Here is a 27343-nt window from a genome sequence, read left to right as displayed (position 1 = left end):
ATTTGTAGTACTATTTTCACTGAAGTTGACAGTAGTCCAGCAGGAGCAAAAGTTGTTTGTCGACGTTAGATTGGCACCAAAACCTTCTGTCAGGTGTACTGATTTTTACTAGTGGAGTGGTATTGCCACATTGTAATGTATCTCTCTTCCTTGGTTGCATCAGGATTACCCAATGCCTTCCAGAACACAACTAGCTATGTGGTATAGCTGCTTGGTGGGCAGAACCTCAGTTGAGTGTAAAGTGTTCAGGGTACAGTTGCAGGCATGGGAGTTAAAATTCCCTTGGTTGACTTCTACCATTTATTTGAGGAGCAAATGTAGGGGAGCTAATCCTCTGATTTCATTTGTAGGCAGCAGGATTCAGACCCATTGAAGGAGACCTCAGAGGGTTTTTAGTCCGTTGTCTCGACCATCGTGCCTCGACTGGGTGAGGCGTTTGTGGACACCTCGCTTGCTGCTAGGAAGGGCACTGCTGATGGCTCTTGAGATCAAGCCTGTGCTATGGCTGCCACTGAAAGACACTGGTCCTCTGGTGCAGCTTCTGCAGCCACTGACTGCTCCCCATGCTTGTAAATCACTGCACTGGGGGAAATTGGAAGGTGTTGTGAAGCCCACAGGTGTCACAGCCTGGTGGTTTATTAGGTGTCAAAGTTAAGATCCTTTAAAGGAACTTTGGTGTCAGAAAATGCTGAATATCTTGATCTTGCCTTCACTTTGCAGAGTGACTAAATAGCATGTGTAATAAACAAATAGCGATTTTCCTTACTGAGATATTCTTGATTTTGTGTAGACAAAAATCATAGAGAAAAAAAAAAGTCTTATGTCTTTATAATGAATTCTTTATTGTGTAGGAGAACATACTGCTGGGAAAATGAATCATGATGCATTGTGTAAACAGTGAATCCTCTTCTTGTCACATTTGCAGCTTTTACATCTCTTCAGTTACTTTTATTTGCCACTTTTAAAGGAAGTAGCTAGATTAGTAGCTGAGCTGTAAATAATAGTAAAACTTCTTTAAAAACAGTCTTGCTGTTAATGTGGAGGTGTATTTGAAAATTTTAATAATTTTCCACAATCTCTTCTTTGCTGCTAACTTGTGAAAGAGGGAACAAGAAGTTCACATCTTCATTCATGTACAGACTGAGGTAAAAAGCTTAATCCTTCAGCGATAAATGTAAAGGCTTCCTTTAAGTCCTTCTATCACTTTCTTGAATTGCACCCAGAACACATTCTCCAAGCTCAGAAAATCAAGGCAAAATGTTTAATAGCTATCAAAGCTGTTTAACATGGAGGTGGTGAAGCATTTGAAGCTCTGTGGCACTGCACAAACCTATTACAAAATCTCCCCGGGTCACCCCCTAAAAGCACAGGGCCCTCTAAAAGTACCGTGGAAAGGCTCAACTCGCTGTCCTCACCCATGATCAGGTGGTGAGTGAGACGAGAAGGAGAATCCAGATGCATTAATAATCCTCAGCAACCTCTGCTCTCCTGCCTCGGTATCCCTAATGGTTCAGCTAGTGCATGTAAAAGCTGAAATCAAAATCTGTGCTGTGGATGGGAGCTCCTTAAGCGCTCCCTGCCCATGGTGTCAGGGGAGGGCAATTGCCAGCGCTCTGAGCTTCTGTCCTGGAAGTCTAAATTAAGAACAAGCCTCTGGGCTGCTGCTAGGCCTGCAGGAACTTCTCAGGCTTTGTCCTCACTCTGTAACTGGCTGACCTGAGCTGCCCCCAGCATACAAATCCTCTGTACCACGCTGTCAAAACAAATTACTAAATATCAGGCAGCACCACTGAGGAGACAGCAGCCAGGATCTCAGCGAAAGTAAAAGGTTGTTCTCCCATGCTTGCTGATAAACTAAGGCGGACGAAAGTTTTTGGCAGGAGGGGAACTTTCCCCCTTCTTCAAATGTTGCACGTTGCAGCTCATGCAGGCTTTGGGGATGGGGCTCAGAGGGCTGAGCATCGCTCATGGTGGAGAGCACAGGCACAAACCAGGAGGGAAGCCGTGTCGGGAGTCGATGCCTGGTGCCCCGTTTCTCCTGCTGTATGATCTGAAGGGTGTGGGCCCCTGGTCTCCATCCACATCAGCAGCGGGGCTGGGAGCTGCCCTGGGATCTGGGGACACTGTTTTGGCACCGCCGTGGCTGTGCCTGGTTTTCTGCTTACCGCTCTGTGGTGGAGCTGTGGGTTTTAACGGGGTGACTGGTGTGGTGGTTACACTGACTGTTCATGAGCACTGTACCTAAATGCCTTCAGGGAAGGTGGACAAGTGGATGGGAGCAGGCACGGAGTCTGCTGTTTGAATAACAAAAGAGTAGCTCCCGGGTAAATCTGGACTGATGCTCCTTAGGTGGTTCATAGCATCTTCAATTACTGATTTCTTTTTCCCCCTTGACCTGTGAATATCTCCCTCACCTCCCACGTATTGCTTGTGTACCATCTCTTCCTTACAGCCTGCTCTGCTGCTTTCTTACAGGAATGTGTGCTGGATCTGAACCCATTAGTGCTTAATGGGCTAGATATTTAAAGCTTGCCAGTAGGTTATGTCCCTGTATTCTTCTAAATGAATACTATTGAGATATTTATAAATCAGATGTAAATTTGTTTAAAATGCCAGTAAGTTAATGTGCTTCTACTTGCTTGAAGTGTGTAGTTCATCTGAATTAACCAGGAAGGTGTGGACGGGGACATTTCAGTGGAGGGACAGAATAAGGAGGAAACCTTGTTTCCATTTTTCAAACTCCTGGGTAGCCTGACATTTAGGAGGATACCAGCTTTCCAATAAAAATACAAACGAGGAAATTTCTTTTAATTGGAGCCCGTTACGCAAAGCTTCTCAGAACAGCCCAGACTAATGCAGGCTTGAATGTTAAATGCCCATAAATACTGGAAAAGCACTTTGTGAAGGGGCCTGGGACTTCAGGCTCTGATTTCCCCATATCCCACTTGGTGGCTTCTGGACTCAGTGCCTGTTCCTGAGGCTGGCAGAGAGGCAGAGGTCTCGGGGACCTCACACTTTGACACACTTCTTGAAAACTGACAGGCGTTTAGCCAGGGAAACCCAAATTAGACTCCCAAATGAGGGATGGGCAGGTAGTGTTTAACCTGTTAGCTGTCCTTAGAGGCACCCAGTGCTGCTGCTGGCCTTTGGGGCTGGGAGCAGGGAGGAGAAGGGGAGCGGGGGCATCAGGGGAAGCAGCCAGCAGCACTGAGGAGGAGGACAGGCTTACCATGTGGGCACGTAATACAAAGCTGAAGAGAAAAAAGCTTCCTTAGTCCTGCTGCTCATAAAATGTGTTGCTTTTCATTTACAGTAAACTACGCAAGCTGATACCAAAATCTGCCAGAAATCCATGTCTTTTTATTTTTTAGAGTGATTTGCAATTTACTGTATGCTTTTTGAGCGTTTTCAAGGAGGTTTGCTTTACCTTTTCAAGGTTTGCTTTATTTTATTTAGGAGTGAGTCCACTTACTTGCCTGTGTACTTTGGAGTTAAAATTAGAACAGTGCTCTTCAGTCCATTGCCCCAGTTTTATTTCATGACTTTACTGAAGACTGCGTAGTAAGTGTTAAATAGATGAAAGAATTGTGGATCCCTAAAATCCAAGCCAGATACATTTGAAACCGGCATGCTAAATAAAATGTGAGGGGGAGCAAAGGGCTTATTTTTTGGAAAGGAGAGGCCTGCCATTTTTGGGTGATGAAACAATTCGGAAACATTCGTAAGAAGGTTTCCATGCTGGAAATGGACCTTGAACTCTTGCTCAATAGCCTAGAGGCTGATGATAAATTAAGGTAAATCGTGGAAATTACCTGATCTCTGTGGGGCCTTGAGAGGGAGGAGAGCCCTGATAGCTGCACATCTTGTAGGACAGATTATAACCTCCTCTAACCTCCTAGCCCTCCCCTTTTTATGGAGCCGAGAACAGTAGCCTCCTTCTTGTAAATGAGGTCTCCTACAATGGGGACTGCTGCCTCAGAGTCTGAATTAAGAATGCAGAAGGAAAGACAAAAGAAAGAAGCCTGTTTAATTAGGATGAAAGATGTCGTCCCCCCCCTCCCCATAATCTACCCAAGCCAGTTGAGCAGAGCATAGGGGCTGTTAGCACTGAAGGGTCTGACTTGCTGACTCGGGTAAACACAATGCTCGGCAGATGAAGTCATGCATAATTAATTGTTCTTTGTTGCATTCTTTCCAATGTAATGACTTGTAACATTCACGCTTGCAATAATTGATGTTTTCTGTGTGCTGGAGCTTCAGGACAGCCAATTAAGGCAGTGGAGGTGGTAGCTGTGTAGTATCTTCAGCGTCTGTGTGTTCCCAACATGTGGGCTGTAACTTTTTTTTTCTTTCCTTCTTCCTAGTGCCTAAAACAGTACATGCAGCTGGCAATTCAAGAAGGTTGTGGATCTCCTATCACTTGTCCAGACATGGTATGCTTGAACCATGGGACCCTACAAGAAGCAGAGGTATCAACACTTCTTTCTTCCTCTTTTTTAACATAAAACCCCCCAAGTACTTTTCTTCATCTACATAATAAATATGATCATGTACTTTTTCCTCCCTTTAATTACCTTTAATGAGCTTTTGGCAAGAAGCCTGACTAACAAGAGGAACTAGAAATAAGCAGATGTTTTTCAAGGGTTTTGCTCCTTTTTTCCTTCTCTGTGCCTTGAGGAAGGGCTTACTTGGCATCCAGACAACTTCTGAATTACCTGTGCAGGTGACTTAACCAGAACACCTTGTATCCTAGAATTGCTGAGCCTCCCTTAGTGCTGTCAATTAAAACAGCTTTGATATGACTATAAACACTGAAATTCCAGCACCTCTTTAAACCCAAGAGCAAGAACACAAACTGATTGTATGCAAAGCCAGAACTTCTTCCTCCATGTTTATATTGGGCTTCAGCAACCAATTTGCAGCCTGTGTAAACATATGAGACCATATAATTGTATTCAAAGAAAGGTATCTGCACAGCACTGGGTGGAAGTAGGTCTTAAGAGAAAAGTGGCTTAGTTCCCAGGGCAGAGATGGGAGAGATTGAGAACTCAGAAGCTAAACGAGGCTTGGGCACAGCTGTTTGCACATCTGGCACATGCACAATCCCCCAGAGTAACATGAATGTTCAATTTGAAAGTTGGAAGCAGAGAAACCAGAGGGAAAATGTAGCTCCTAGACCTCCTTACACTGCCTGGGACAAAGGGGCTCAAGGGGGCTGCCAGTGGCTCCCACCAGGCTGCCTGGTGGCCTCCCAGCAGAGCTCCAGCAGCCTCCAGGCTGACCTAGGGCTGGTGTAAAGTTTCTGAATTGGGCTTAGCTCCAAACCCATGACATGGGGAGGAGCTGCTGGCAGCGTGGCTGGAACCTTTATGCATGCCAGCTATTCTGTGCATCTAGAAAGCCATGGAAAACCGTGGGCAAATCCGATTTCACCCTGAGGCTATTCTTGCTTGCTTGCTCCCTCTGTGAGCCAGGTGAGCCACTGCTGGGCACAGGAACATAAGCAGAGATAAAAAAAAAAAAAAAAAAAAAAAAAAAAAAAAAAAAAAGGTGGCTAAAGGATTTTGGCTCATTCAGCGCATTCTCTTAGCGTTTGTGTGCAGGAACAATGTCAAGGAGAATCAGACCTCCATCCAGAACTACAGAAAAGCAGTTTATTTATTTATCTTCTGGCTTTCCTTAACCCCTGTTTATACAGATGACATAACTGTGCTAGAGGTGTGTAATCGTATTCAAATGCAGTCATGCCATTTGTCACAAATTTTTCGTGTGTGGTTATTTTCTGCTGGGGAGAAAGGAGTAAACTCAATATTAACTCTGTATTAAGAAGTAAACTCAATTCCATTCATTATGGAATGGGATTTTCCTCCAAGCAGGCATGTGAGAATTGGACCCATCGGGAGGCAAAAGTTTTGACTGAAAATGAGGGACCTCCTTTGTTCCACTGACACTGGCAACTGTACTTCTCCTGTCTGCTCTACCACGGGGCTGGGAAGATGGCATTCATTGAGGGGATCACCTCTAATCACAGATCACCTCTAACCGGGGAAGGAGTGCAACTGAGTTGCAGTGGCTCTGCTTGCATAAGGGAAAGCAGATATAAAACACCTCACACAGAACTGGAGAGAGCTACCAAGAATTACATTTCTGCCCCAAAAAATCATGATCTCCTCTCCAGCATGAATTTGAGACATAGTGCTTAGCTGAATCAGGGTCTGGGAGTTGCAATTATTATTATTTTTAATATAATAATTAAAATTATTATTTTTAATATATGGGATATGGTGGAGCTTTTCTTTGGCTGAATCCAGCCGTTGTGGAAAGAAGTTAGCTGTTTCCTTTCCTCTTTTCTTCTGCATAGACGCAGAGAAGGTGTAGCGCTGTCCCTCCCACCTGTAGCACCAGACTGAAGACAAATAACATTTATTGAAAATGCTGTTTTAAAAGAAAATTAGCAAATGGCAGGAAGAATTCTGCACTGTTAAATTCGGGTTATGATGCTATAGGAACTGTAAGGATGTATTTCCCATTAGTAAGCAAAAGGGCACTGGAGGGCATGTATTAATGGACCATTAACTTAATCCTTGTGTGCTTTTTGGGGCTAAAGGCAGAATGACTAAACAGCCCAAGATGTGCATTAGTGTCTGGTGGATGAATGAATATTCTGACACTCCCTCTTGGTGATGCACTTAAAACACAAACCCTCTGCTTGAAAAGCAGACAAGCTCCCAACCTCATTAAAATGAACTGCTTGTGTATTTTACCAAATACTTATTTTTTTAATGAAAAAAATAAGTCAAAACAAAACATGAACAATAGAATTAATAGCCTGTCTCTATTAATAATCTGTAGGATTAGTAAATAAACCACAGATTATGTATGAGCACTCTGTATTCTATTTTTCTTGTCTTTTCTATAAAGGCTGTTCCATGTGAAAATGTGGCCTTTAAAAGCTACTATTTAAAAAATAGAACCTTATTCAGATGGGAGAGAATGTCCTTACATATGACTATTGTTTGGCATGGAAGTACTATTTAGCCTTACAGTTTATTCATTACACGCTCTGAAACTCCAGGTGTGGAAACATCAGCCTCCTCGCCTCCAGGAGGGCTGGTTGTTTGCTCTCTGGCCTCCAGCAGGAAAATGTTCCTCACCACAACAGCGCCATGAGAAATGTCATACCTCTGGCAACACTTTCTCAACCATTCAGTAGCATCTAACTTAAAGATATTTATGCTTGTGCATTTAAAAATTTGTCTTCTGGTAAACATTCAATAAAATAGGCGTGTAGACTTTTTCATGTTTTTATTTATATTTTTATTTTTTTTCTGAAAATTATGTAAGTGCTACCTCTCCTGGGGGGAAAAATACATCGGTCCTTTTTTGGCATCAGGATTTTGAAATAGTGTATTTTTCAGGTCATGTCCATTTCAGACCCTGCTGTAACTAATGTTTAGCAGGCACTGTTAGGGTTTGGAGAAAAAAGCAGCAGTTCGAACTGTCTTTCTCACGAATGTGGTGTTAAATAGGTTCCTCTACTTTGGGCTAAATTGTGTCTAATTACGTTAGCTAGCACAGTTGTCTTGTTTGCTTTTTAAATGCCTTTTGCCCTAGCCTGCACAGGGGAGATAAGGTGAACTTAGACATAATTTGAAGTGAAGAAAAGCCTTGCCATTGACTTCAGTGCATTTTGGATTGGGTCCTGTTCAATAGGAGACCTGAACAATTAATAATAAAGCTTATAAGTAACTTAGGATATGTAACATTGATGAAAGTTCATCTACTTCTGTCAAGGTCTTTATTCAAGGTGTGTAACATTTCTTCGGTACTTACCAGTGACCTACTTGTCTTCTCTGTGAAGAAAGTATGTTTTGTCTTCTCAGTAAAACCCCTCAGTGTTACTGCTGTTCGGTACTAAATTATTAGAGCTTTTTCACTGCTCTGGACTCGATTCTGACACATGTGCTTCCTCTGTTGCTTTTGGCAGTGGGGAGGGCAAAAACTCAGGTTAACATTGTAAATGTATGATAGAATTTCTTCCTATATTTGTCATTAAGAAATTAGCAAGTCTGAATAGTAGGCATTTGTCTCTAAATATTTCATTGGTGTTTGGGGAGTAAACTGCTTATTCACAGAGCACAGGAGATGTTGGGAGTTAAGGCTTAACTTAGGTGAACTAGAACATTGTGTCTCTCTGGACCTCAGAAGAAAATGTTACAGGTTTTGTATTCTTAAAAAAAATTAACATAGGTAATTGGAACTAGAAAATTGTACCTTTCAGAACAAATATGTTTTCTGACCCCCCCCTTTTTTGTTTTTACATTAACAAAAGCTAGTTGAAACTGGTACTTTCCCTGCTTGTTTTTGGTTTTGACAAGCAGCGTACTTGAATAGAAGGAACTGTTCAACTACAGTGCATGAAATCAAGTCTAAGCCTAGATCATATCTTGACCTGTTACATCAAGATATCAGCTGCTTTAAGTGTAGCTTGTTTTAAAGCAGAAATAAATGGATGTTAGTGATGAGAAGGCAATGTTTTTGGCTACAGGCTCTGTTTCAAATAGCTGGTTACACAGAAAAGGAAAGTTTAAAAGCCATCTCATTAAACAAGATGTTTGTCCTTTCGCACTCTAATAGTACAATAAACAAAAACGCTTTGGATTTGTTCCTGGTAGCAGAAGGTAGAAGGAACATCTTATGCTAATGCAGCTCTCTTCAACTGTGCAGACTTCTCCTGTCTAGAATATTCCTGTCTCTCTTGGGGATTTGCTCCATTGATTTAATTGGAACAGTTAATATCCCTAACCTAAATAGAGGGTAATTTATTATGATTCGAAATGGTTTTACGTGGTGCAAATGCAATCAGCAGTGTAAGCTGTGAATCGGGGTAAGTCTCAAGTGCATATAAGGACTTCCAATGTAGTACTCGCTTGGATGATTTCTAGGGGGTTGTGCTGTGCTGTTTCTAATGTCTGCATTGTTCTGAAGCTTGTAGAGCTGATGCCAACGAGGCACAGTGATGTATGTAATCTGATTTGAATTACAGTTGTGCAGGGAGCACGAAGAGCGAGCATCATTTGGGCTTTCCTTATGCCTCCGGAGTTCAGCAAGAAGTTTCCCTTTGCACTCCGTGCGGTTTCTGCTTATTGCCCCCTCCGTCTGTGTAAATACCTGATCTGCACCAGTGCTAACCTGGCAGAGGGTTGTCAGCACTTTGCAAAGAGCTGATGAAATGGGACAGTGACCCAGATCTTCGAATTCTTTACTGTGTTGTATTCCATACATAGCTGAGCAAAAAGCCCTCGGGGAGTTGTTTTAAAATACTGGTTTTATTTTTAATTTGAAAATTGGTTTACATTTTGCTAGGGGCAGATTGAAATGGTAAAATGGGGAGGAAGGTGGGAACATGTTGCAGGCCAACCTACTTTTTTCAGGTTCAAAATTAAAAAAGTTCTTGTTATTTACTTGTTCTTAAATCTGAGGGAAGTAAATGCAAGTCTTTTGTGTGTGTTTGTGTGTGTGATTAAATAAGGGAAGAGCTCCCTGATAGAGAAAACTAATACGTTAATGTTTCGTGATTAAACTACTGAGCATAACAAAGCACAGCCCAAGTTAAAACTGCTTTGCACTGCTTGCAAAATCAGGCACTGCCTCTGTGACTGGGACTTCAGCAGAGCCAGGCAGCGCAACCCTTTGCTATTGGTGCTGCCAGTGCAGGACCTCCGCTTGCTGTGTGTCTGCTGAAGAGAGAAAGGGAGAAGGACTTGTGCTGATGAACTTTCCTCTCCAGGCGGTATCAAGACTTGATTCATATGGGTGTGAAAGGAAGTAAGGCCTATTCAGTTCTCCTGATTGCCTCCTTGCATCTCCTTTGAAAGCCTGAGAATAGGTGGAGCGGTGATTTTCCCTTTCCACTGTGGTAGCCAGTGTTTAAAAACAGGGGAGTTGTTCTTCCTTGGCTCCTGGTTACTGCACTGCCCAAGTTACAAGGAACAGTCTGCCCCTGTGTAAACTGAACTCAATTATTTCCAACTCTTTCATTTTCCTTCCTTTGCTCTTTTGTCTCGCATAGCAATAGCACCCCCGGTTATTGTACCACAGTGGGCAATCTTTTGGGACACTTGGCAAGGCTCCTGCTGGAGCCTTTTGTGGTAGCGAGCTTTCAAAAAAAATTTTTTTTTCTATGGATTTTTTTACTTCAGGTGAAAGCTGCTGTTCTTAGTGAGACCTGCCAGTATTCATGTGCTCTACGACAAGAGTACTTTAAATGAAGTAGTTGCCTGTGATGCATAGAAAACCAGAAGACTTACTTCAACTCCTACCAGTCTGATAAGTCTCAAACCAATGTCTTTTCATGAGAGGAGAGTCCTAGATTCTCATTTTGTTCAGAGGTTTTTATTGTAACCTTAACCTGGTGTTTTTTAAAAAAAGAAAAAACACCCCAAACTTGTCCCGTAGCATTTCTTGTTGCATTGAATAATTGAACAGTTTCTTACCCTAGAGTAAGAAATGTCTTGCTTTCTGGCATGCCTGTGCTCTTTCTCTTTTGGCCCTTTGCCACCTGCCGTGTTGCCAGTTTGCTTCCTCCCCAGGTCTCCATCCTGTGCCAAACCCATGGGTGTGTGCGGTCGGGCAGGACAGGGATGTTTGGGATGGGCTCCCAGATGGGGCTAAAAAAATTGCATGGTGATGAGCATTTAGACTCTGATGCCAGGTAGGAGGAGATAAGCACCTTATTGCCCAACCATGCTGTCCAAAAGCTGTCTTACCATTGAGCATAAATGAAATTAGCAGCAAAAGGGGCAGCCTGCGTGTGCCTGGAGCTGTGTGCAGGGTGCCGGACCTGGGCTGCAAAGAGGCTGCAAAGGAGGAAGAGCAGGGCTGGAGGAAGCCAGTGGGGAAGGCTGGCACGGTGAGGTCAGGTTTTCAATAGAAGAAAGGGATGCTTTCAGCACCAACTCTGCTGTCTATTGAAATCTGCGATAAAACTCCTAACTCTGCTCCCACTGTCATCAAAAAGGCCGATTTTTAATACATGGGAAATTCTGGGCTCAATAGAGCTGCTCTTGAAAAATGGTTTGTTAAAAGCAAGAGCAGGCACAAAAAGGCCTCAGACAATAACACAATTCACTCAAGTGGCTCTTACCCTTACAGCATTGAGACTCGCTGTTTTAATTTAGTCATAATGAAGTAAAATTTAAAGTAGTTGCCAATGCTCACCCAGCTAGAGAAAAGCAGATGACTCTCTTTGTTTTCAGAACTCTGTTTAGATTTTAAGCTGCCTTGGGGAGACTGGGCAATACTGAAATGATGTCTTGTGGGTTTTGTGTAATTCTGTTGGTTGGCTTCATTCTTTGCTGAAGCTGCTGAACTTCACTCTTTTTGACTCGTTTGATTAAGTTGTTATTTGTTTTCCAAGAGTGTTTCAGCTAACTTCTGATCAACAGGTGAAGAGTTTTCCAGGAAACTCGCTGTGTAACGGTCATACTAAAGTATTGTGTATTCCATGAAATTACTTTCATATTAAAAATACTTAACACCCTGAATTCAGAAGCTGAATGAGGACAGTACTTTAACCACAGAACTGATTCACTAGATTATGAGTATGCTTTGTAAAGATTTGTCAGTGTTTCCCAGTTAGCTGAAAAATCCTCTGATTTCTTCAATTAAAAGCACCTTTAAGTCTTTTAAGTACCTTCAAACACTTACATCTGGACAACAGTGGCATTGTTTTTTGTATGACATTTGTTTAGCTCAAAAATTGATCCAAAAATCTGCTTCAAAATGCAATGTTAATTTCATTTGATTTGAGATCTTAATAAAGCGATTCGTTATCTTCCAAATGGATATATTCTCTGCTATTATTTTTTCCAACTGCAAAAGCAGAGGTATTTGCAACATGAGGCTGAATATATATTGAATTTTTCTGTCTATGTATTTCTTCCCATGAGTGCCTTGCAACACAACCCAGAAGGGTAGCAAGGGCCAACTTCTACTCCAGTGAGAGCAAAATTTTGCCTTTACAGTAATCTGAAGGTCCACGGTGGTCTCCTGGATATAAGGGTTGAGAACACCTTCATTTCAAAGCTGTCAGTTCTGTGTTGTCTCACAGGGCTTCGAATGATCAGGTCTTCTACTGGTATTAGTCCAGGTTTATTTTTAGGAAAAGAGTAAGTTTTTTCGGTAGGCATAGAAATTTTTTCAGTGCTGATCTGATCTACGCTCTGCAATGTTATGAATGGATCAAATAAGAGAATTATCTCATATTTTGAATTCAACAAACATTTGGCTTCTCAGCTATCTGACAAGTTTCATTTGAACCCCTCCTTACACTGTATGCAGGTTTGGTTATTAGTTTTAAATACTTGGTTATTTTACAAGGACTGGAGAGCAGAGCATTTATCCATTTAGACTAAGTTAGCTTAATTATGGTAATGCCCAAAATGTATTGACAAAGCCTGATTGTCTATGCCAACTAGATTGTTAACTTCTGTTCCCAGTGGCCTTGTGCATGTCTAAGGCAAATTCCAATAGCAGTGGCATTAACCATCTTAGTCCAGAAAAACAAAAAAAAAGGAAGAATAATGCATTTCTTACATGAATAAAAAATGGAAACCAGACTGGCTTTTTTGTTCCCGAGAGCTAACTGGCTCCTACCATAAAGACTGGGAGACATGAATGAGCAATCGTTTGTTTGGACTGTATTCTTTTGCATGAACAACAGACTTCAGTTTCCAAGCTTGGCTAGCTGTCACCCTTCATTACATTAAACAAACATGAAATAAAACAAAGAGGTTGAAGTAAATACAGAACCCCAAAAGAAGGCTTTTCTCTGCATGGTAAGAAGGACTTGGGCTGAACTACTCTGCCATGTGGTCGAAATAGGAGAGACCAGGAACTACTTTAAACTTTGGAGAAGGAAGTCTAGGTATGGAGAAATGCGGTGGTGTATGCGGTGGTATGCAGAAAAAGAAGGTGGATTTGAGAGCTGGCTTAGGAGAACAGACAAGTAGAGCAGGGTGCTTATTAAATTTCCTCAAGTCTCTAATTGTTCCTAATGATTTTTCTTTTTATTTCTCATTTCAGATTGCCTGTTTGGTGCCTGTTGACCAGTTTCAGTTATACAAGAGGCTGAAGTTTGAACGCGGTATGAGCCCTTTTGGTTTCTATTACCTCAATTTTTAAAGTGTCAGTAGAGGCAGCAATATTACGTATTGCAGAGCACTCTGCCTTAAGACAAAGCGTGCTGGGTGAGTTAAGGAAGAGATGGAGAAGATGTCATTGTTTTGAAATATACATCCATAAGGATCTTCAAAACTTCTAGGAGATACTGACCATGCTGTCTGATAGAAACTTCTGCAAGCATCCCTAGAAGAGAGTTTTTCTCAAGGAGAAGCCTTGTGTGTATTCTTCTATTATATTTATTTTTTTTTCTTGTGTGTATTCTTCTAGTATTTTTTTTTTTTTTTCCTGAGGGATAATTGGACCCCTCATTACTGAGTAAGGCATAGTAGTAAGGAAGCTTGAAACTGAAGATACTACTGGTGCCAAGCCTTGGTATGTCAGAGGTCAGCATTCTTCTTCAGGAGATGATTCCTTGCCAAGGCTGAAGAAGACACTTGATAGTCAGAAAGATGAGATCCCATGCTGATTTTGAAGACTGACACCAACTTGAAAGCCCAGCTGGAAGTTGTAGTATTTGTCAAAGAATTTGCATTGTGGTAGCTTGCAGAGTAGGGTATCTGGGACTGATCAGCTCTAACTCTGTCTTCAAGCTTTCCTCTGAAGTCTGTATTTGTGCTCTGCTTTATATGCATGCTTAGATGCAGAGGAATTGGGAATAAGAATGAAAATGCAGAGGTTTATAAAAGTTAGGTTTATTAATGCACTTAAAAAAAATGGTCAGATAGAAGAATATATGGGTTTTTACTGAATCTCATCTGGACTGAAGTTCAGTGAGATGACCATGAAGTACAAAACCAACAAAATCAGTACACCCAAGTGTGCCCCCGAGGTCATGGGCAGATGCAGATTGTAGCTGTGGTTTGCAGGTACTCAGGACAAAGAAAACAAAAAAATCTCAAACTCGGCTTTCATTTTTGATTTCTTTCTCCTATTCTGCCTTCTTCTTGCTTACCCTTAATTCCTTAGGAAGTCCCTCGAGTTCATAACCCAAGCAGTGGCTTGTCTACAGTCCTAGAAAGTAGAAATCACAGCTTGTTAAATAACATATTAAGGGGTTAAGAAAGTGAGGCATTCTTGCAATACATTAATCTCTTTTACATAAAAACCTTTTTTTAACTGAAGACTGTGAAACTAATGATTTCCTGGTATCTCTTCCTCTACAAGTAGCCAAAGCTGAACTCATGATCTTTTGTCCAACTCCCTGTTACTTTTTTTTTTACTGCCTCCCACTCACAGAAACCTGGAACTTGTCTGTTTTTAAGTCCTCCTTCCCTTTTCCTTCTTGCCTAAGTCTTGCAAATCCTCCTCCACCTCCACTGCCTTTTTTCATGATGTTTTTAGATCTGTCCTTTCTCCTCTATGATGAGTAAAACTGGCATCCAGGCAGCAGGCTTAAACTGAGACTTTTGACCTCGCGTGCCCCAGCAATAAAGTGAACTTACCGAAGCCCGGGAACACAACCTGCTAACTCAAGTGGTGTCCTGGACACCAGCACTAATGCCACCCCAGCCAGGACCTTTCGCCTGTCCCAGGGTTAGCATTGCCCCCTAAGGCTGACCTTTCCACGCTTACCGGTTGAACCTGGCTTGTGGGCCTCTACTGGCTCAAGCTCTGTTCTCAGACCTGACCACAGCCCAGCAATGCTTCCCTGCCCAGACCAGCAGCAATGCCGGCTTGATGGTCCTTTTGTGAGTCTAGCAATAAACCTTGATGATGGCAGCTGCTGGGTCCAATTTCTAACCAGGGACTACTCAGGGACTCCTGACGAATGAGATCTGATGCACAGCTTGTGCCTCTGTCAGCATAAGTGCAACCCAGCCCTTTCCAAACCTTGTGCTACACAAAGCCCAGGCTGCAACTGCCTCGCTCTTGCCTCTCCCACAGACTCCTGCCAACCACAACCACTGCATAGCCTCACAATCTATTTTCACACCAGCCCTAAGGCAAACTCAGCTGCAGCTCCTTGACCTAACAGCAAATGTAGTCCATCGGTCTTTGCTTTCAGACGTCGGCCTTTCCCTAAAAACATGTGAACTCCAGCCAGGATGCAGCTCAATGGCCAGAGCTGATGTCAGCCAAGCCAAGTACACCTTCAGAGAACCACAGATTCATTGGAGCTATGTGATGACAGAGAATACCTCAAAGAACTGAAATACAGTGTAATAGTAGCATTACTGTAGTCAGCCTTTCAAGTTCATTTAAAAACGAAGAAAAACTTTACATATGAAATATTTTGAGCTCCCTTTTCTTCCCAGTTCTCAGTTCTTTTCTTCATATCAGGCACTCGGGGAAGGCTAGCTGGAGTTAGCTAGGGTTGTTTTTTGCTGCATGGTAAGGGAAAGAAAGAGAAAGAAATGTGTTTTCCAGATGTTGCTGTCTGAAGTGTGCTGTCCTCTTTTCCACATTTGCAAATACAATAGGCCAAATTCTGATTCTTAAAATAGGCAGGTACTAGACGGTCCTTTGTTACTTTTGTTCTGATCAACAAAACCCAATATTCAAACCCTCCCACTTGCTGTATTTAGACCCTTCTGCTCTCAGCTGTATTCTGTTGAGATATGGGCTGTCTGTCCTCCGTCTTGCTTTGGTTTCCCCTCTGCTTTACTAGAAATGCTGGACATAAGTAACCAGCTGCATGGGCAAGCCTTTCTGCTCCTACTCTGTAGTCTTTTCTCAACAGTCTTCAAGTGATTGCTAAAGCCAGTGCTTCTCATCCTTACAGATATTTTTTGTTAAGAGATTAATTTTGAGAAAAATTTTGAAGAGATGAACTTAGACCTCCAAAAGCTGTTTTCTCAATCTTTGCTAGCTGCTTTAATACAATATATATCCTATTACCTTATTTCTAAGAAATTGGACAGATAATATTGAGTTAAAAGGCTGTGAGAAGTAACTGGCATACAATTTAATGTCTATATGCAATTGCATAGTCTGATAATGAAAGCACTGAAAATATTCAGTCCTCTTGTGTTCTTTGTGTTCTTAATATGCAAATGTTTCCAGGCTTTAAACCAAGCTTTCCTACATCTATAACTTATCTGGACCTAGTCACAGGGCTTCTGTGCAATCTGTCTTAATAGAAGAAACAGGAATTGATGTATGTCTGCTTAGGATGGGGTTGTTGTGGCCATCAGAAATAACAAAATAGTGGGATAGGATGTGGTTAGGACACACGCAGTGTATTTCTGTTTCTCTGACAGTTGCCCAATAGGCCTAGTGAAAGATGGTGAGAACCTCCTTTTTCTGCCTGACTGAAAAGCAGTGCATTAAAAGATAGGTGTTCCTAATATTTTGTGGAGTGCACGGGGCCACCTTTTCGGTAGGTACCTCTTCTAAGCCAGAAATTCTTCATTCTTCAGAGTTCTGCATTTCCCCTGCTTGCATCCCACATCTCACCTGCTTGCTTGTGTGTTTTGTGAAAACTGGCCAGATCCCTGCCTGTTACTGGCACGGTCTGGGGAAGCTTTCCTCCTGAGAGTGGAGTGAGCGTGGCTGAACTGGCTGTGAGGAAGCAGGGAAAAGGCTCAAGAGACAAATAGCCCTAACCAAAAGATTGAACATCATCAGAGTAAAATGATAGCTTCTTTCTTTTTTTTTTTTTTTTTTGGCTGCTCCTTTTTTATTTTTATTTTTTTTCTGGTTTCACTTGTGCTCCATGGTAAAGCAAACAGTATGAGACAGCATGGATTGCAAAACACCATCTGTAGGTTCTTTGTAAAATGGAGGAAGTGGGAGAGAAGGGAGTTTCATTTTATGCATCACATCTTACTGCAAAAAAACTTGTAAAAATCAATAAGACTTACAACCCTTTGCCCAGTGGATGTCAAAACCAGACATCCTGTCTTTCATCCAAAACAAGGATAGGAGAATTTAGGTTTCCAAAGTTGAGTGCGCTATCTGCAGGAACTGCATTTTTTTTTCTCATTTTAGCTGTTGTTTATCAACAGAAAACGTGTGGAACCTACTGTGGGAAGACTTAAATGCAATAGTCAATAATAGGGCATGGTCTTACCCAGCTCAGAGCATCATCTCTGAAGGAAGCTACAGAAATAATGATTTCTCAGCCAGGATGCTATTTAAAAATGCTTGGATGGCTTGTCCATCCGTCTCTTTCTTCTCCTCACAAATGAAGCTACGAACTGTCTTTTTTCTGGCTTTTATTCAATTAAAGCAAAATGTTTGTTTGCTTTTGGTGGTAGAGGAAGCATGTGTAAGATAATAAGGGGAAAGAAGGGAACTAGATTCATGAAATGGATGGAAAAGAAGGTAGATGGTACAGGTGTCTGGCACTGCCTAAATTATAGATTAAAGCCTTTGCTATGGGTGCGGAAAGTTTCCCCATCTGTCAGAGTCGTCTGACACAGATTAATATATTACCTGCAGTTGCAGTAACTACATGGAGGGATGGAAAATAGGTGAACATAGCAAAGCCCCTGACAGTCTCCTGTATGACAGTGACCAATATGCCTACTTTAAATATGGGAGACTATGTGCTAGTCTTTGTTGAAAGAGGTTCAAACGCATGTCTCTTGACCGCCTTGCCTGGTAGTCAGCTCATGGCCCAGGTGAGTATCCCTGCCACCACTGTGCATCCAGATTGAAGTAGCATCAATGGAAACTGAAAGCCAAACACAGGACTGTGTGATAGCCTGACCCAGTGGACACCTTCAGAAAGGAAAGGGGCTCAGCTTGTCTTGAGCAGTGGAGTTGAATGAAACTCTCTCCTACATGCTTGCTCTCAAATATTAAATAGAAAAAAGGTGTTAGTGGTTACTCCTCTGCTGGTGGCTTTCCTATCACGATCATTAAAAAGTGGCTTTTTCTCTAAGTATCTGTCAAGAATCACCCTGGATGTGTGAATAGTTTTAGGATAAACCAACTTGTATTTTGATGTGAGTTTACTGTTCACCCCAAATGACACTTCCAAAACTAGTAGGAAACTCTCAGCTACCAGTGGATTATGCTGAAGTTAGTTTGTTTCAGTCAGGTAGGGAGGTTGCCCAAAGCCCCATCCAACCTGGTCTTAAACACCTCCAGGGATGGGGCGTCCACTGCTTCTCTGGGCAACTTGCTCCAGTGCCTCACCAACCTCTGAGTAAAGAATTTATTCCTTATATCTAATCTAAACCTACCCTCTTCTAGTTTTTATTTAAAAATTTTTAAAAAATATTTTTATTTATTTTTTTATTTAAAGCCATTCCCCCTTGTCCTATCACTGCACCCCCTGACAGAGAGTCCCTCCCCAGCTTTCCTGTAGGCCCCCTTTAGGCACTGGAAGGCCACTGTAAGGTCTCCCTGGAGCCTTCTCTTCTCCAGGCTGGACAGTGTGAACTCCCTCAGCCTGTCTTCATAGGAGAGGTGCTCCAGCCCCTTGATCATCTTTGTGGCCCTCCTCTGGACTTGTTCTAATATGTCCATGTCCTTCTTGTGCTGGGGTCCCCAGAGCTGAATGCAGTGCTCAGGCTGGGGTCTCACTAGAGTAGAGGGGGAGAATCACCTCCCTCAACACCCCCAGGTCCTTCTCCTCAGGGCTGCTCTCAATCCATTCTCTGCCCAGCCTGTATTTGTGTTCGGGATTGCCCCAACCCAAGTGCAGGATCTTGCACTTGGCCTTCCTGAACTTCATGTGGTTCACACAGGCCACCTGTGAAGAAGCTGGAAGTTTTCAAGCCGAACACAGATGTTTGGCAAACTAGAAAAGAACTCAGTTTCTAAAGTACATTAGGTTATGAAGGTTGTGGGATGTCTTCCCCAGGCGTTGATGCACATGTACTTTTATCTATTTACTGCTTATGTTTTATTTTTCTACTGTTTATGTATCTACTGTTTTACTTCTTTGAACACAATTCTAGTTGTATGGTTTCTAGTTTCTAGAGGTCTGGATGCTGAATTGATACTATTGTTTATCATGCTGGCTGGAGCATCTGCTAGATATCCATCCACCAGCCCCCTGCAATGTGGGCTACCAGCAACCTCCTGCAAAGAAGCAATGCAGACAGCAGCGTGCATAGCAGGAAATGCCTTCAACTGTTTCAGCAAAATTTGCCAGAGAACATATGTCAGGGGCCCTTGTGTGGCCTTTTGTTTGCTTTTACCTGCTGGAAATAGAGATGAACTCTGTAATGGCTTTTGAGATCTCACAGTCAGGGATTTCCACGCTGTACTGAGGTATCCCTCCATCCATTTTCATTCGTGGTCCCAGAGAGCTCCCAGGGAGGGAAGAGATGCAGGGCGGGAGTGTTTGGCTGGGCTGCATTGACTCGAGCAGTGTAAAGTGTCCACACAGTGGACAACCCTAACAGTGGATGTGATCCATCTGGGTTTCTGCTGCAAGTCCAAAGTCCTCAGATAAAGGTTGGGGAGCAAGAGAAAGAATCAACATTTATCATTTGCTACCATGTGCCAATGCTTCCACTCGTGACCTTACATTAACTATTGTTATAGTTGGACACCTGACAAACGCTCATCATATAATAAGGTGAATATTAATCACTTAAAAGTGCGTGGGGGAAATAAGGCACAGAAAATGACTTGATGTTAAATTAATGACAGTTCTCCTGCAATTTACATGAGAGATGTGACATGGTTTCCACATGTGAGAGACAAAATGGTACATGCTTCTCAGAAAGCATTAGTTGTCTTCATCTTTTGTACCCTCCTATAAAGGCAAAGAATATGTCCCTTGTAGTGTGTTGCTGTTATTGTGATGCTTCCAGTGCAGCTGCTGTTGCAGAATACCATTTCAGACCTTCCTGAAGAAAAATAGGCCCAAAAGCCCACAAGCACAGGTGCAGAGGGCCTCAACTTCCCCATGCCCATGCAGAACTGGGTCTTGCATACCTAGACGTGTCACTGGAATGAGAAGGGGACCATATGACTGGTTTATTTCTGCCTTTGTTGTGTTTCAGAAGTCCATTTGGACCCCAAGAGAACATGGTGCCCTGCGGCTGACTGCCAGACGGTGTGCTACATTGGGCCGAGCGAGCCAGGAGTGCCGGTGCCGGTGGAGTGTCCGGCTTGCCACCTGACGTTCTGCTCCTCTTGCAAGGAGACGTGGCACCCACAGCGCCTGTGCCCAGAAAACCAAACTACTCTGGTACCAACCGAGCAGGGGTAAGAGGGGAAGCCACAGGAGCTGCGTGATCTTTTAGTTCGTTTGGCATGAAGTGCGCACTCTGTGTCTAACATCAGTTTAATGGAACTGTTTCCAACTGGTTTCTTAGGTCCATCTCTGCTGGTGTTCCCTAAATATAATTCCAATCTAATGATTACTTTAAATTATACATCTTCTCTTTAAAAAGATTCTTAATGTTATTTGGGTTCTTACCAAATTTTGGGATGCCACTGACACTTCTGAAACATGAAATCCACCGGGGCTTTCACTCCTCCTAAAGGCCTTGTTTGCATGCTAGAATTATAATGTGTACCTGTGCAAAACATCCAGTACAGTAGTATTCTGGGGTCCAAACTTTGCTTGTACTGTGATTAAGGAATTACCTCTGCTTTATATTTACAGAATTTCTACATAGAAAAATCTTAACTTCTATGAAGAGTGGGTGTACAGTGTCCCATTTGGTGGGAGAAATATGATTTATGTTGCCCAGGTTTGATCCTTAGCTTTGGTGGAGTTTAAGTTATTCTGTTTAGGCAAGGACAATGCCATGAGTTGCATAACCCAGTTCTGTTAATACGTTGTGAAAGCATTCTTACCAAGTGCTGATATTTAATGCTGTAGGTGATATGTTGGTGGGTGTAGTCAGTGTTGGCTTTATTTAGCATAAAAGACCAAGAGAATAGCCTTTCAACTTTACATGCTATAAAATCCTTCACTTATTACTGCTTATACTTTGGTGTATTCTGAATATAATAAGCCTCACACATTAAGTGCATTAAGACAATAACATTAGATGCTCTGAATAGTAAGTACAATACACATTAGGCAGTGAATCTGAACATCACCTATAATTATATTTACATGCGATTCTAATGTTTCCCTACTCTTCTAGATCACTTATTGGAACAGAGACAGAGGCACCAATTAAGCAGTGCCCAGTTTGTCGGATCTACATTGAGAGGAACGAGGGCTGTGCTCAGATGATGTGCAAGAACTGCAAACACACATTTTGCTGGTACTGTCTACAGAACTTGGATGTAAGTGCTGCAGATTAAAATTAGATAAAGGGTAACTGGGAGCTGAGGTTAGTCTGAGGCCCCATAGAAGCTTCCCAACAAGTCCTTGATGTTCTAGTGAATTTCTTGGCTCATTTCAGATTGTAACTTAGAAACGTAGAATGCTTTGGGTTGGAAAAGACCTTAAAGATCATCTAATTCCAACCCCCCTGCCATGGGCAGGGACCCCTTCCACCAGTCAAAGGAACTTCATTCACTTCATTATTTTCTTCTCACTAATACTGCTTTTATTTATATCAACATCCTTCTTCCATAAAGGATTATAGCCATATCCAGAGGTCCCACGGTAGCTCTTTGAGGGAACTGGGACAGATTGGTTACTTTCTGGAGGTCCATTATAGAACTGACTTTCACTGATTCCCTCTTCCCATGCAGAAGCCCAAAATAGTTTGTTTGGGAGTTAGGGAAATAAGTTTCTTGTGCCTGCTCCAACTGCAAGGATCACAGCCTGTCCAAAAAATGGTATGGTACTGGGTGAAGGCAGTTGTTTCGTAGGAGGGTGCATTAAGAGCTCTTATAAACTTGGTCTTCTTTACTAGTCCATCTCTAGTGCTGTGTTGCTGAAGAGAATGATTAGTTAGTAGGCTTGAGGGTAAAACTATTGTGTTATCAACATGGGTTATGAAATGCATGTGGCTAATTATCTCTCATGTGATACCAACTAGTCTCAACTTTTGTGGACCTTAAGTTTTCTAGTAGGATTAAGAGTACAAGAAGTAACGTACTCGTGCATATGACTGCTTCCCTTTTTGGCATAGTCATTAATAACAATGGTGAGAATTTGAAAATAACTTCACCAGCACTTGAAATAAAATATCCGAAGACGCACGACTTTTCTTCTTTTTTTTTTTGTACTCATCAGCTAGCAAACAACGAGACTTCCTCATTCTTCAGCCTTCCTTTTTTCAGAATGCGTAGCAAGTTTCACTTAACGTTATGTCCCATTTTTGGATGCAGGAGTGAGCTTTTTCGACATCAGACTTATGGCTTGCCTCAGAGTACATACGGTACACAATGAATGCTTAAAACTTTGCTGAACTGGAAGACTATCAGATTCTCCCTTTCTGCAGACATGTCCTTACAAAGTTTTAGTCTGTTCAAGAGGACAAAGGAAAAAGAAACCGTAGCTGTCTGATTCAAATGTCGTTTTTCTGAATGAGCAGGGTTAAAGGAAATCCAGATTTGGTTGTAGGTAATAACTGCAGAGCTGAAGAGTAAGGCTGAAGAATGAAAGAGGAAGCAGCATTAGGTCACAGCACAGCTGGCAAGGGTAGAGTAATGTGGAGCATTAGTCATTTTCTAAATTAAAAATGGATAATTTAGTAATATTGGGAAAAACAAAAAGAAATGGCGATTTCTATTTTTTATAAAAACAAAAAGAAACAGGGATTCCCTATTTTACTTTATTTTACTTTATTTTACTTTATTTTACTTTATTTTACTTTATTTTACTTTATTTTACTTTATTTTACTTTATTTTCAATTTTACTGTTAAGCCTAGGAAGAAAAATGACCTGAAGGGACAGCAGAACAGAAGGTAGAAGTACCTCAGGAATATGATACCTGACATGGCAAACTTTCAGAAATGTCTTGATTACAGGCCCCTTTAGCATCACCAAATTACAGACTAGGTAATTTTGTCAAAAATGCAATGCAGATATAGTTGTCCAAAGCTTTTTAAAAGTGGGGGAGGGAAGATGCTATACAATAGTTTGGATCCCAAATACACTTTTCGGAACTGCAAGAAGTTTTTCTAGATAATTATTTGGAAGGTAGGTGGATTTCCCTGCCAGCAGTAGGTAATTTTACAGCAGTGTCAGGGAAGTTGTATTTCCAGTCCAGTCTTGAACATGTCCCTGCGTGTCCCCATACTGTAACCTTCTCTTACAGCTTCTTCTTTTGTTTTTCAGAACGACATCTTCTTAAGACATTACGACAAAGGCCCTTGCAGAAACAAGCTAGGCCACTCACGTGCTTCGGTGATGTGGAACAGGACGCAGGTGTGTTTCTAGCCAGCTGAGCAGAGCAATCATGCATATGTTAAGCAGAGATTTTACCCTTCAGTGAAGGACCAAGATGATTATTCTCATGCTTTCAACTATTTTTGTGGCTTACTCCATGCTTGTGCATGCACACATATATTTTATTTTCCACATTAGCTAAATATATATTTTTTCCTACTTTGTCTTTCAGGTTGTAGGGATCCTCGTTGGACTAGGTATCATAGCATTGGTGACCTCTCCCTTGCTGCTTGTGGCATCTCCATGCATCATCTGCTGCATTTGCAAATCTTGCCGAAGCAAAAAGAAAAAACACAGTCTGCCAGCAACCTAACTCTGTGTCTGTTTGAGCCTCTGTCTGTACAGCATATGTTTGTGAGAAAGCACAATGGTTGTATTTTGGTGCCATACCTACCAAATAATGCTCCTTTTTTTTTGCCAATTCTTGGGATAAGTGCCTATTCTCTACAGGCTACTCTATCACTTACAAGTTGCAGTGTGGAAAAAGTCTAGATAATAGTACAGTACATATGGTATAGGTTTTTTGCTTTCTAAAAGAAAAACAGGACGCCATTTGGTAGTTCATACCCTTACGTATGAGCCAGCTCTTGAGATTGCTAGAAGATTGCCATCTTCCATCAGCTGCATGAGTTGATCCTGCAGTATCATTCTGCCTTTGCAGACCCAACTGTTACTGTCATGCTTTCTGTTGGTTCTTGGTGACTGTCGGATTTCTCAGAAAGTTTTGGGTATTTTATAACAGGGAAAAGCTTGATAAGGGTCTTCTGCCTGCTAGCTTGTGTCCCATTAGAAGTAAAAAACTGTTAAGAAAATATATTGACAGTTTCCTGTCAACTGGCTGCCATGGCATTTCTTTCAGCATTGAAATCAATGGGATTCATACTACTGATCTCAATTACAGAAGTGAAAACCAACAAAACTATTTGTAAGACAGAACTCTCTCTTAAGAGACTGGACTAGATTGGGAAAGTAGTTGCTTATTTCAGATCAAACGTGATGTACCTACCTTGAAGTACAAGGACTAAGCATATTTCCCTGCTCTTGGGCATGCCATTTGTCAGTAACACGTGTGTAGTAAAGTCACCAGGAATCTGGTGTTTTAGGAAAGGCTCCTATTTTGTGCAGTACTGGGATCTTGGCTGTGCGTTTATACAGTGACCTCATGTGTGGATATACCGAGTACATAATGCACAATTTATTTTCCAGGCAGTCAGTATATTTTTTCAGCAGTTTACATGGGGTAGCAGCAAGAACCCTGTAAAATGCTACTCAGAACAGGTTAAACCAAAACCCTCTCTTGAATGTTAAGGACCTGCTGAAGTGAATACTTGAGAAATGCTGGGTAAATGTAGGCTCCATCCATTGGTGATTAATTCTTCTTTCCCACTCAAGGTTAACAAACTTTGTTACAGCTCATTTTTAGTTACTCTCAATATGAAAGCCTGTCATTTAATACACCCTTCATTTTCATTTGGTGCCTCACCATTAAACTGATTTAGACCCTGGTATCAGTTACACCTGTATAAATTCACTGAAACCTCCCTGAAGAGCTGGAGTTACTTCAGGCTCACCCAGGAGAAGCTGAGTTCAGACTCTGCTCTGTGCATTTGTTTCCTTAATGGCCGGTGATCCTCAAAACCCTGGCCAGCTTTTGTTCTGGACTTGCAGTGCATTTTATATCTGTGGGAACTGATATGAGTTTGCACTATTTAATCAGTTCTAATTCCAACCCCCTTGCAGTAAGGGCTGCAAGTTTTAAATGGGATGCTCAACCTGAGCATCATGTCAGGCTTTTCCTCCTCGGTCCTACCCTCCTCCGTGCACGCAATTTGAAGCACCAGAAGAATGCTGCAAAGAACCTCTTTTCTGTTGCGTTTGGCTGAGCCTCAGGAACTTTGCCTTCTTGGCAGCCATAAATGTGACCTTTTTTGTTTAACTTCCCCCTCTGTTGACTGTAACAGAAGTGGTAGATTTTCTTATTTTAAGAAAGCGTGGTCTGTTGAGCAGACTAGCAGGGACAAAGGCCTTAAATGATGTTGTCTGTTTTACTTTTTAATCGATTTCTCTTACAAATGCTATCTGACTTCGCTACTAGTCGTGACTGGAGGGCAGGCAGCGCTCGCCAATTTGAAAGGCTATATTTATTCTCCATCCACGGCTTCTAAGGGAAGCAGAAAGGTAGTCAGTACATTTTAAATGCAGAGTGCAATGCAGACAACTACGATTTATAATAAGTAGAGAATGTTTTCTGTATGCATTTTCTTTCACAGCAGTAATGGTTGTGCTTGGGGGCACTTGTGACAGATCAAGGTATCTAGCCCTTGGCTTGATACTATTTTTCTACCTACTTTTTTATGGCCCTACTGCCATTTCCAGCTTATTGAGGAACTTGCAGTTGAGAGTCTTACTTTATGGAAGCCTCAAGGAAAAAGATACAGGAGCTGTATGGTCTCTTTAACCATAACCAGCAAGTAATAATACCCTTTGCATGTTAAACTTCTTTTTTTTTTTTTCTTCCCCATGTTTTGTGGTCTTCAATACACCTTCTGCTGGCCCAGTTTCTTTCTTTGTCACCTTCCTCTTTCATTTGTAGTTTTTGCTAAAATGCCCAATGGAATGAAGGTGTCTCGTGGTGTCTCAAAACAAATTCCACCTTGTTTAGTTCTTTAAATGCTGTGTGAAGTTAATGTAGCTCTCTCCAGAAAATTGCAATTTGTTTCAGTGGTTTGAAGGATCATGTTTTATAAAAGCAGTGCACACGTGCATAGCTACAAACTCTGTGAAAGCAACACTTTTCTGTCTGTTTTTATTAACTTCTCCGTTTGAGTGCAGTGTAACTTCTTTCAAAGACTAATATCTACGGAGCAGAAGGAAGATGTGCTGTTTCTGTGTGCACTTTGTATTGCTTGTGCGAGTTTAGGTGTCTGGTGGGTGTACCAGAAGCAGTAGAAGTTTAGTACCTGGATGTTTGGGCAACCTAAGAGCCAGAATGCCAATCTAGGCATTTAAGGAGCCTGTGTGCCCAGATATTAGCTGGGGGTCTTTACCCAAAAGCTGGATAAAGAAGCATGAACTACAGGCACTCCTTCCTTTGGCTGTGTAGATGAAGCAATTAGATCAAGAAGGAAGCTCCAGAACTACTTTAGAGCTTAAACTCGAAATCTTAGGAGGATTAACTTTCTGAGATGCCTGAGCATGTGCTCTAACTAGACTGTGGCCTGGCCAGCTCATAAGGATGCACTAACTCTGCAGGGTAGAGCTGTACCTGTGCTGAAGTGTCAGGAGCAGTAGGGTACTGTTGCCTTGTTTTCCGGCAAGCAACTATTTTGCCCCAACTGGTCATAGGCACGGGGTTTCCAAAGAACCATTTTAGCAAGAATGTTTTTACAGGGTTTATTTATTATTATTATTTTTTAAAGCAACAACAACACACTTTATAAGAAATTTATTGCAAGCATGGCGCAAGCGTGGCAAGTGCCGTGCAAAATATGAACAGAAATTAGGGAAGAAAAACAAACAAACAAAACTAGAAATGGGACTCTGGCTGCTTTTGACTCTTCTAAATCAATGTAGTTGTAAGTCCACCCTCTTGAGCTCCATCTATGTGATGTGGTGCATGTTAGTATCAGCCTTCGTCCTCACCACTCTCACCATCCATCCTTGTTCTCTGTTGGCATGTGGCTGGTGTGCAGGAAGCACCCAGGGGAGAATACCAGGCTTTGGCAGGGTTGGGTGCTGCACAGGAGCTGGGGTGTGTGGCACATGTACAACCCTCCCAGGCTCTGTTACCACTTCTCCATGTGGCCTTTAACCACTGAGACAAACTTTGCTTTTTTTGGCTATTAATGTTAGATTGACAGTGTCTACAGATGACTCCTTTGGAGAACAAAAGTCACAACTGTCTATTCCCTATGAGTCAGAGGCATTCAGCCCTTCAGAATATTGGG

General features: G+C 42.0%; 1 protein-coding gene across 2 annotated transcripts in view; it reads left to right on the top strand.

Annotated features, from left to right (window-relative positions):
* RNF144B (ring finger protein 144B) overlaps positions 1-24301 on the top strand; it is a 49014-nt gene extending 24713 nt beyond the window's left edge. For both annotated transcript variants that reach the window (XM_032182037.1, XM_032182036.1), the window contains exons 3-8: positions 4365-4469; positions 13087-13147; positions 20094-20298; positions 21192-21336; positions 23286-23375; positions 23569-24301. In XM_032182037.1, the coding sequence (XP_032037928.1) occupies positions 4365-4469; positions 13087-13147; positions 20094-20298; positions 21192-21336; positions 23286-23375; positions 23569-23709 (747 nt within the window). In that variant the 3' untranslated portion in view covers positions 23710-24301. The remainder of the gene's footprint in view (positions 1-4364; positions 4470-13086; positions 13148-20093; positions 20299-21191; positions 21337-23285; positions 23376-23568) is intronic.
* The last annotated feature ends 3042 nt before the right edge of the window (positions 24302-27343 follow it).

Source organism: Aythya fuligula, chromosome 2 (assembly GCF_009819795.1).
Source record: "Aythya fuligula isolate bAytFul2 chromosome 2, bAytFul2.pri, whole genome shotgun sequence".
In the NCBI taxonomy this organism is placed as follows: domain Eukaryota; kingdom Metazoa; phylum Chordata; class Aves; order Anseriformes; family Anatidae; genus Aythya; species Aythya fuligula.
Note: the sequence above shows the minus strand (reverse complement) of the source record. Positions and strands in the feature narration are given on the sequence as shown.